The sequence below is a fragment of the Watersipora subatra genome, chromosome 9, assembly GCF_963576615.1.
Source record: "Watersipora subatra chromosome 9, tzWatSuba1.1, whole genome shotgun sequence".
Lineage (NCBI taxonomy): Eukaryota > Metazoa > Bryozoa > Gymnolaemata > Cheilostomatida > Watersiporidae > Watersipora > Watersipora subatra.
In genome coordinates this window covers 28,265,919-28,277,002 of record NC_088716.1, presented here as the reverse complement: position 1 = coordinate 28,277,002, position 11,084 = coordinate 28,265,919, and the positions used below count along the sequence as shown (strand labels likewise).

The window sequence follows — 11,084 nt, the reverse complement described above, 5'->3', positions numbered from 1 at the left end:
AATATAAAATTTTACAATTTAACTTAAAAAAATTTAAATTTTGTAGTTATACTACATTTTAAATCAATTCAATTTAAAGGATTGGTACGCGAAACGCTTGCTGACGTCCGGACTATATTCCTGATTTTGGCGAGCAAGATGGCTGCGACAAAGATCGATTGGGAATATTCTGGTGTACTTCTTACATTAGATAACGCATTGCTGTCTGAGGAAAAGTTATCACCTACTCCATCAATGCAAGATGGACTGGATAGTGAAATTGAGCAGGATTTACGGATTTTAGGATGTGAACTCATTCAAACTGCTGGCATTCTGTTGAAGCTTCCGCAGGTTAGCCTGACAGTTGATAGTCAATCTACTTAGGGTGCTACAGCATCCAATTAATTCTTTGTGACAATTTTGCTTTGCAAAGAGATAGTTTTTGCTTTTGAAAACTCAGCTGTATGTATGCGATTTGTTTGATCATTACAAAAGCTAATTTTTTACACATAAAATTTGATTCTTTGTAGGTTGCAATGGCTACAGGACAGGTGCTGTTTCAAAGATTTTATTATTGTAAATCATTCGTTAATCATAATATGGACATAGTTGCTATGGCAGCTGTGAATCTGGCGGCAAAAATTGAAGAGGCTCCAAGAAGAATTCGTGACGTGATCAACGTCTTTCATCATATGAAACAAATTAGACAAAAAAGGTATAATTTATCTATGTGCCAACTATTTTAGGACTTATATATTAAGTTTTGAAATAAAGTTATGTCATCATCAACTTGTGGTTTGCATTATTTATTTTTTGTAGACTGCTTACTCCCCTTATACTTGATGAACATTATGTGAAGTTGAAAAACGATGTTATCAAAGCTGAAAGAAGATTGCTGAAAGAACTAGGATTTTGTGTGCATGTGCAACATCCTCATAAGGTTGGCATCGTCAGAAAATGAATAACTTGTTTATTACTTGTTTTTCCTATTATGTCTAGCTCGTCTGTGGAGGTTTATCATCAATTGTATCACCAGAGTTGGCAACAATTGACTGTAAGTTGCTATGACGTAAGTCTATTGACTTGTGTTACAACTTTTTTGATGTTAAAAGCATTAGTTTCGAATTCGTCTGCACGTTGTCATTTTTCTGACACGCCAAGTTTGCCTATGTTTCAGTTAATTATGATGTATCTCAAGGTGCTCAATCAAGACAACAATAAGCAGCTCGTCCAGAAAGCTTGGTAAGTTATGCTCATCTACATATTCTAGCTCTTGCTCAATGCCCACTTTTGGTTTTTACTGCTGCCATATTTTGTAATTGTTTTCAACTCAGGGAATATGCTGTAAAAGTTTAATATTTGTTACCAACATTTAGGGTGAGCAAAGTTGGCAGCTTTTTCTAGGTCATTTTGTGAGCATTGAGTAGTGGTAGTTCTTCATTGTTGAGCCAGTATTAACATGGATATTTTTACCTACTCAGATTGGGTGGTTCCATACTGCCTGTGATGAGAGTGGGACCCAAGAGCTTCTCTCACTCGAGAGTCGTGTACTAGAAGGTGCCAACCTGCCTGGCAGCTAATGGACACGCAGCAAGTGGTTAGGAGCACTTGCCAAGTGCTTGCTCAACTGTCTGGGCTGTCTACGGTCTCGCCTCTTGTTCCTTCCTATTCAATGCATTCCAGAAAGGTAGTGTGGGATAGAGATCAGACGGCACTACTACTCAGTTTTGTATATATCTCCATGAGACAATTTCACATGCCATTGTTTATTAGGAATTGCCTGACAGTATGTACAATGTGTACATAGATGATAATATGCACTGAGACAGTGAGTTGCTTTGAGGAGCTAGATAGGTGGGCAACATCTTTGCTGTAAGAGGTTATAAGCTGAATTGGTGACTGCAACCGCGCCCGTTTGACCAACCTGCCAATTATGGAATATTGGAATATGCACGGAATCTAGATATTTTCTCTGCTAGGTAGATGCATGCACAGAAGTGAAATGGTTGTCAGGAACTATATGGCAATATAATGACTTCGTATTGCTAGCGACGCACGAAGAAAGAATTACACATTGCTTGTACTTGATTGTGCTATGATTTGGAAATAGCTAATACACGAACATCTTGCTAAAGTCAACCTTGCCAATTATCTGGCCATTAGAGGACGATGGTAGCGTAGTTATTGTGGTACCATTCCCATTAATTTTATTTTCTTGATCATTTACATTACATTGATATAGTAATTTAGTCAATGTATGTTTCCTGTATTTGATTTTGTGCATTTTGCCCATGTACCCATTATGTTAACACTAAATATGGGGAAATTGAAATCACCAAAGAACATTTCAATAACTGATTTTGGAGCTAGAATAAGTAATCTATTATATGACTCGTTTTCTAGTCTTGGGAGAGAAATGTTATTCGGTGAGAATTATATCAACTGATCATCCATAGGATCTGAACATTTCTATCATCTGTAATATTTATCGGCAGAGCCATGGTTCTGACCCATATAACCTCATGAAAAGCCACTCTAAAGCCTGATAGTGGTGACTGACAGTGGCCATTATGCCTTAAGGCTTAGGAACTATGACGCAGATAAACTGAACATTGCAGAGCTCTCATACAAGGCTATTAGACATGACTGCGTGACAGGAGATCATTGATGGATGGGGTGTACATATTTCCTGTTGCCAAATGGACCACAAGGAGTATTTACGGAGGAGAGATTCTACTAACTTCTTATGGACAACGTCGCAAAGGCGCCGGATCTGTGTTAATACTGGCCCAACTGCATTTGTTTGTTTTAATATTTTGTGACTAACCCTTCTGTACTCTTAGGAACAACATGAATGACAGCTTTAGAAGCAACGTGTTCGTCAGATTCCACCCAGAAACCATCGCTGCTGCATGTATATACCTCGCTGCCCGACAAGTAAAGGTAAGCGCAACTTTTTAGCCAGGTCACTATTCGATTCCATGTGGGACAACGCACGCATTTTGTTGTACTATATGCAATGGCAGGCTGTAAGACATACTTGAATCCAACTTGTTCCAGTCAGTTTAGATGAGGACGCATATTATTTTTCCTATAAATAAACATCTACTGTAAAACCTCTATTTGAATGCTATGGCACTCGATTTTTCAACCCTTTCCCTACAGTGGTAGTTGAGTAGTGGCTGGTGTTGTATTTTTCAAATAGCTCGTCAGAATTTTGGGAAGACAAATTTAACATTTTTTGGATGAGACGAATGTCTCCTATATTTAGCACTCTACTTAGGGTGGAGCGATATTAACAAGAAAGATACATGAACTACATGCAAGAAATCTACTCAACTTACCTTCAACTTTCCATAGATCTCTAAATAAATATGCATTGGGGAGTCGAGAAATATCTCTACCAGTTGATATTTATTGCTTGCAATTAACCGGAGATGATATTATAGCTTGTGCCTTGCATTGCAATTTGTTGAAGTTTTCTATTTTATTCCAGATTTGAAGGCATATTTTTATAACTATATTTAACAATGTTACATAAAAGTTCATTGTATTCATTGATATGATTGGCTTTTTATGTGCAATATAAAAGGGGTTGTGAATGTCAATCCATTGCAAGCCGAGTTGAGATAACCACAAGGATGCTATCAAATAATATGCTATAAATCTGCAAATTTATGTTATATAAATTATATTATATTAATAATGATAATTAATAATTATATTATATATATATTAAATACTACAAATATATATTCAAAAGCAAGTGACAAAATTTAACTTTTTTAAAACAAATTTTGTCGTTTGCTCGGCTAATTGCATTCTGGTTGTTGCTTTAGTTTGGAACGATTTCATCTTCTGGCTGATTCATACCTTCCACAATGCCTTCTGACCTCAACTCATCTTCTGTACGACCTGTCGATATTAGTGTCCAAACATTTTTTTTAACAGAACAAAACGCGAGGTATTTCGCACATCTTTTAGCCACATGGGGACTAAGCGCAACTTTTAGCCCAAAATTAGTTGTTTATATACCATCAAAAATGTAAACCGTTTTTCACATACGTCGAAGAATCAAGATCGTGTTAAACAAAAAACTACTATTAGCCTGATACTGTTATTAATTATTTCTATGATGTTGCTTTCAAAGTTTGAACGGAAACAGCGAAAAAATTTGAAGTTGGAAACGGACTTTAACGCGAACAAAAACAACGACAGAATTAATTGTTATTGATGTAACTCAGCCATTGTTAGTACAATTTGTGGACACTCTTCTACTGATCACTTGCTTATTATGGTTTCATAACAATCAAAGAATGTCAAAGCAGGTCAAGTGTAGGTGGCGCTCAATTAAAAGGTGGCACTCTATTTTTCAACCTTTCTCCTATCTAAAGTGGTGGTCTAATAGAGTGGCATTCAAATAAAAGTGGTGTTCAATAACAGGTTTTATGATAGCTATAATTAGTGGAAGTTTTAGCATTGCTGGTGGCCTCAAATATGCTCGACAAATTGTTAATTATGTGTTACTATATGTTAAGATTTAGATTGCTTTTTATTTGAACAATTAGTACTAGTTAAAAACACTTCGTATGCGCTAATCTTACCCTGGGTCTGTACATCTTTTTGTTTGTCGAATTCTTCGTGCTCTCTTGTGATTGTGACAAACTATCTGCCGAGCTTTTGAATTTTGTTTATAGTCGACCATTTGAAACAGTTGTCATCTGCACCATTGTATAAATGGTGGTATTAAGGAATATTGGCAAGTATCATATTCAGCGCCTATTCCTGCCACCAACTGTAATGTAATTTGCTATGCTGAGGCCATTTCTACATTTTTCAATGTGTATTTAGACTGTATTTGTCATTCGTGCTGTCATGTTTGATTTTATTTTAGGTGCCACTACCTAATCGTAAACCATCCTGGTTCAGTGTGATATCACACACTACATTGCCGGCCATCAGACAGATTTGTATGGAAATACTCCGATTGTACACAAGGGCTAAGCCAGACAGCGATGAGCTAGAGAAGGCTGTAGCAGTGCTCAAAAAGGCTCAAGTCGAAGCTAAGGCCAGGCTCCGAGGGGGGCTTGGCAATAATACACCTAACCAAAATAGTACCTCCCGTCCTGCCACACCTAGCAAAATCAGTCCCCATTCCGGTACTGAAGATCAGAAACAGAAGGGTGACATGCTTATCAATGGGTGAGTCAGAACCTTTATGTCTGAGAACCCAACTTTATGTTTTTGCTACTTTATTTCTATTATGAATTCAAGCTTGTTCACCTTCCGCGACTGCGTGTTCAGTTTGATTGGTAAGTTGTTAGACGAACTATTCTTTCAACAAGTTTATTTGGGTGTGTATATAGAGCGAAGCTGCATTAGGATTAAAGCCGGTTTTTTCAGCAATGAAAATTAATTTTTACAAGCTTTTTAAAATGGACAACATGCACCAGATGTTAAAGAATAACACTTATCGAGCAAGTTGTATTTTACTCTTGAAAATCATTGTTATCAGTTATTTTCCCACCAGATTGAAACGCAAACTCAAAGAGAGAAATAACAGATCTCGGTCAGTCTCCCGGTCACCTCACAGAAAGCACAGCAGGCAGCTTCCAAAGGGTTACAGGGATCACAGGTCACGATCTAAGGAGAGGCGTCATCACGATCATAAGTGAGTATTTCATAATTCAGACTAATGCATCTGTAGTCATGGCTCATCATCGAGTCAAAGTTGTGATTATTGTATTTGCAGCAATTGCGGAGACAAACTTGTGATATTACAATCAACATACATTCATTCTGAGTTCTGTTCATTCTCAACAATTCTACCATTCACTGAAAGAATGTATGTAGGCTGCGCAAACCATATGTTAGTAATTTTGAATTTCTGCTACGATTTGCAAGTCATGTATGCCTCTATTAAATTTGGAATGTCAGTGCAGATTATATATACAATGAAATCGCCCATAGCAGCATTAGTGACTAAAGCCTGGTTTCCATATGATAGCGCACATGATCGTGCGGCCCAGTGATCGTGCGGCCCAGTGATCGTGCAATGCATTTCTTGGGCTGCGACGCAGTGTTTCCATAGCGAGCGTAGGCGCCATGCCTGCATTGGACAGGGTGGGTAATTTCCTTACTTTTCGTACGGGAGACCGATTTCTTCGAAAAATCCACTGATCGCAAGGATCCATCCTGTTGGATCCTTGCGATCAGTGTACGCACGTCGCGCAATTGTCATGCGTTGACGTTTCAACATCACAGCTGGCCTACGCACGACATCGTGCGCCTTGTTGCGCGCCTTGCCTTGCGCTATCATATGGAAACCAGGCTTAATGGGAAGTGCTTTTAATGAATCTTTAAAGCTTGCCATTATCTAGAATAGAAATCCTAACAGTACCATTCAACTAGTTATAACAACTGAATTAATGTAATCTATTCAACCATAAAAAATTGTGAGGGAAACATAATTAAACTGGCCGAGTTTTGAAGAGCTTACCGAAGCTTCAGAAGCGATTCATATCCACAAATAAATTGATTAATCTATATGAAATGAAAACTCACCTTGAAAATAATCTTCTCTGTGGAGCTCTTTTGAAATTAACTCTCTGGATAGCATTTATTAATTTTCATTGTAAAAGTGCTTGCAACACCATTCATATTCACTGGCCATAATCGTTAGGTCTGCGTTTAGTTTCCTAGTATTGTAGACTTATGTTGCACAAATTCATATCATTTAACAGCGATCCAGACTGTTCACTGAATCAATTTAGCACACCTGAATGGACTTTACTAACAAAACACCAGTTTGACCCTGGAATGACCTGTTATACTTATTACGCATGGACAAAAGCCTGACCTGGGTACTAGGCTAGTGGTGTTTTGAGATCATATATAGGAGATTAACCTTTAACCTCTTGGCCTTTGTAGGTCAAAATCTAAATCAAGAAGAAGGTCTCGAAGTCGTAGTTATGACAGAAGTAGTAAAAAAGCACGGTCACGATCTCGGTCCAAAACCAGGCATCGCACATCTTCCAAACGTAGCAGGAGCAGAGACCGTTACCGACGTTAAACAGCTTTCCAACAACGTAGACACAAGCCATTTGGTATACCGATTATTTAGGGATAGTTTTGCGATATCCTAAGGAATGAAACATATCTCAATGCCATGCGTTACTTGTCAGTTTTTCAGCATGGTCACTCTGGTGGGTGCTTGCAATATCACTCCTCTGTGCTTTGGACATATGTAGAGTACATCAGTTAGGTAATTGACTTATTGGTATAATTTTATATTTTTTTCTTGCATTGTACAGTACCAAACTGCCATACTATTCTTGGCATGTATATTTAGTGCTAAAAATTTTTTAATGTGTATATACATTTTAAATGGTAAAATACACTTCAACGCCATAGATAAGTAAGAAAAATTGTTTGTTGGTACTACTCATCACTGATTCTGGAGATAACTTGAAAGCAGTGTTTCAAGGTCATTAACGTTAAATGAAAACAGTGCAGATATGCCTAAGAATTGACTGCATTAATCCTCATCTCATGCTTCAGTTAGGTCATCATTGAAGTACAGATGTATTGCTGGTAGAAATGTGTCATCATTCATTGACAGCTTGTAAAATTCTTCATCCTCGTCCTCTATGCCATTCTCCTACAATAAGTCGTAATGTTAAACATTTGATTACTTGAATAGCTACAGTGCTTATAAACTTGCTCCTGTAAGGTTTTCATGAGAGTTGATGAGCGAACCATTTATAAGATGCTGCAAGCTTATTTAGTCTACCTTAATTACCGAATTTCGGTTAAACTGTATAATTAGTGTGGTACTAATGAGGATGGATGCAATAGGTTGAGGGCTCACCATTACGCGTTACCAACACGACAATAACTTGCAAATATGCTAGGGTTCATGACAATACCTCAAGTGTTTTGTGTATATCAAGGTTGTTGCCGTTGTACTTCCAAGTGTAGCTTGCAGCGTGGGAGTTGTAGACTAAATATCTCTGCAAGATCTCCATCATTGATTCTTCAGAGCAAACCTAATAATAACCTTGTACATACTAGGAGTTCAGAGAATCGCAAACTGGTAATCGAAACATGCAGTTTGTCAAAGAGAATCATTCACGTGTATGTACATGTTTCTATCGGTAGCTAAGATTAAACTTGTATTTTATATTAGCGAAAGTACCTCGACGCATGGCAAAAAAACTAGAGACTAGTAAACTAGCAGAGTTTTATGTGTGGTATTTATAGCAACATTCCGAAGGATCTAAAAGTTAATATAATGTTTGAAAAGTGCACAAAGTTAAGATCTGAAAGACTGCATTTTACCTCAATGACTTGGTCCTGAGAGGTCAGTGTGTTTATAATTTTGACTGTACGTGTCTTTTGAGAAAGATATCCTACTACATATGATTCATCTCTCCACCATGGGCGACCAAAGTCATTGGCCCAGTCTGAGCTTGGACAAGGAGGAGGAATGTGAATAAACCTTCCAGATGGTGTGTAAGGAATTATGCATCCAGTAATTGGATCGACATGGGAGCGTATCTGAAACAGATGAGCAGACTAGAATAGTTCTTTAAAAATCATGGTAATTCTCATGACAAATGATCAAAATAAGGTATTTTATCAAGACAGTACGCTCTTTACATTGCTGTTTTCCAATGCCTGTTTGAACAGTCGAGTTAGACATGCCCAGAATGCTAAAAGCAAACAAGCTATTTCATGGAAATAATCCTTTAACAACTGCAGGTAAATATGTACATGTACAAGTAAATGAAACAAATGATGGTTGAACGCAAAGCCAGACTATATCAAACTTCCTCACTATCTTTCAGTTTATAGTTATTAGAGCTCATCACCGCTTGTTATCTTACTTACATCACGAGTCTTTTTGTCAAACCAATGGGATATGTCTTTTCCTGCCTCTTGGATTATTGGCTTTAGTAGTACGTCACCTAACAAAAGTTTACGGTGAATTAATGCTTATAATTTTTATTGTAAGACAATACTTACTTCAATTAAATCCTGCTAAATATTCATAAACACCTTTCAATGTGTTCATAAAATTTAGAAACGCTTTCTAATCGAGTTAATCAACCGGCCACAAATATACCATAATGTACCAATAATATACCAATAATAAATATACCGGCCATAAATGAAAAAATTAGGTTTTTGCACAAATCTTGATGTGAAATTTATTGTTCATTACTATTTTAAAAAGCTGATGAATTAGCATCTCAACAGTAAGTTCGAGCAGCGCAAGTATTAATTGCTAACAGTATTTAATGACTTCAGCTATGTTTTTTGATTCGGTTATAAATAATAAGCTAAAAACAATTCAAGATTGGTCTCACAGTGTTAATCATTATAATGCTTTCAAAAGTAAAATAGGCTGAGATAAGACAACTATAACGAGTAAAAGAGTCTAAATAATTCATTCTGGCTTTAATTATCTGTTCAAAGTTTCTGCACTACACTAATCAATAATAATAATAAAAATTTATGTGGCAGTTTTATGTTTGCAAATCTTTCTTCTGTAAACATTTAGCAAAACCTAAAATTATTTATTTGTTAACAGCTTGTGTCACAACAAGCTGTTTTCACAATCTTATAAAACTGGATGCTAAAAAAATATCTATCAATGTACGCCTTCTACATTGGCTTCATTTTTATGATTTAAAATTTCTAACACTCAAAGTGGTCCACAAATACTGCACGTGCTTATATGCATTGTAAAATATTAGTGTGACTGAAAAATAACGAGTTATAATGGTTCAATTTGATCAGCTTTAGTTTTAAACACACGCAAGCACTACGACAGCATACAAATAGATGTACTGTTATGTTCACAGACTACTGTCAAAATTATTAACATCAAGTTGGACCAATTCACATTATGGTATAGCAAGCATTTGACTTTACGACAAACCATAACATCACAGCCTGTTATGGTGAAGATATATAGGAGAATACCATTTCATTTGTTATCTACCTAGCTAAAATACACTTAAACTCACTTAATTGGTTGTTCAAAAACCAAAGCAAGCTCAACTTTTAATAATAACGAGCCAAGAACAAACAATTTCACGGCAACGCATTCGAGAGAGTTGCTGTGAGTACCTTTGTATTGATCACACAGAGGAGTCAAGTTATAGACTTTTCCAAGAAATGAAATCCATAAATCTTCTATGGTGTTGTGAACTGACACTTCGTTAGGTGTGTAATAACGTTGCACAAACTTCTCTGGTCTTTTGTAGCTAATCATTTTGCAGTAATAAAAATCACAGTTCCATGAGAGTCAGGAGCTTTGAAAGGAGTTATCATGTTGCCGAGCAACCAAGTCGGACCGCGAACTGTTGGTACTGAGCAATAGTAAGCAAATAGTTTTTCTTTAATTTTACATATTTAATAAACAATCAAAATTTAAAAATTCGCAATAATCAAAAAATAATCAACATACACAAATTTTTCGATATAAAATTAGGAGTGCAAATGTACAATGCTGTTTCCGAAAATAGTAGAATCTCAATATTCCAGATGTATTTATTGCCTTATATTCATTTTTGATTGACTAGCTAGTTCGGGGCTTAGGCTGCTTTATTGTTTTATGAATGCGCTATTTTTTTGTAATTGAAAGTGGTGTGTGTAAAAATTATTTATTTTGCCTATTCAAAATTAATAATAATGCCTCAGAATATATTGTGCTAGCACCGCTGCTCGAAGCAAGTAATTATTTTTACTATACAATCAGCAATACTGCTGTTTATTTTTAGCTGTCAGTCGGACAGTCCCTCAATTTGTGTATGGTCCTGCATAGACAGCTTTGGCGGTAGCATCTGGAGTTCGCAGAAATTGACGTTGGCTTGCCATGAACTGCTGAGCTTATGATCATTGTTGCCATTGTGCAATTTTCTACATTCTCATCTGAGGTCACTGTGAATGTGCTTGGTTTGCAGGATGCGGGTCAACAAGTTCAGCCTATAATTTTTCTCTTGCTTTTGAAGCGTGTGCTGACCTAGTTCATTTCGTGCATTACTTTCTCTTCCCTCAAGTCTCACTATAAATCTTATAGCACTATTCTGTACCAT

The 11,084-nt window shown here is 36.6% G+C and overlaps 2 protein-coding genes across 2 annotated transcripts; one reads left to right on the top strand and one right to left on the bottom strand.

Moving 5' to 3' along the window:
- The first annotated feature begins 133 nt into the window (after window positions 1-133).
- Window positions 134-7,406, top strand: LOC137403539 (cyclin-L1-like). Its single transcript, XM_068089483.1, has 8 exons — window positions 134-330; window positions 510-694; window positions 799-919; window positions 1,157-1,221; window positions 2,823-2,922; window positions 4,874-5,181; window positions 5,510-5,650; window positions 6,910-7,406. Exons 1-8 carry the CDS (start codon window positions 139-141, stop codon window positions 7,049-7,051), a joined length of 1,254 nt encoding a protein of 417 aa, XP_067945584.1. The 5' UTR covers window positions 134-138; the 3' UTR covers window positions 7,052-7,406.
- A 97-nt stretch (window positions 7,407-7,503) lies between these two features.
- LOC137403540 (cytochrome b5 domain-containing protein 1-like) lies at window positions 7,504-10,286 on the bottom strand. The gene is made up of 5 exons (XM_068089484.1): window positions 10,117-10,286; window positions 8,872-8,948; window positions 8,320-8,538; window positions 7,908-8,027; window positions 7,504-7,639 (listed from the first exon to the last, which is right to left on the bottom strand). The coding sequence occupies exons 1-5, from the start codon at window positions 10,259-10,261 to the stop codon at window positions 7,529-7,531; spliced, it is 672 nt and encodes a 223-aa protein (XP_067945585.1). The 5' UTR covers window positions 10,262-10,286; the 3' UTR covers window positions 7,504-7,528.
- Window positions 10,287-11,084: the final 798 nt, after the last annotated feature.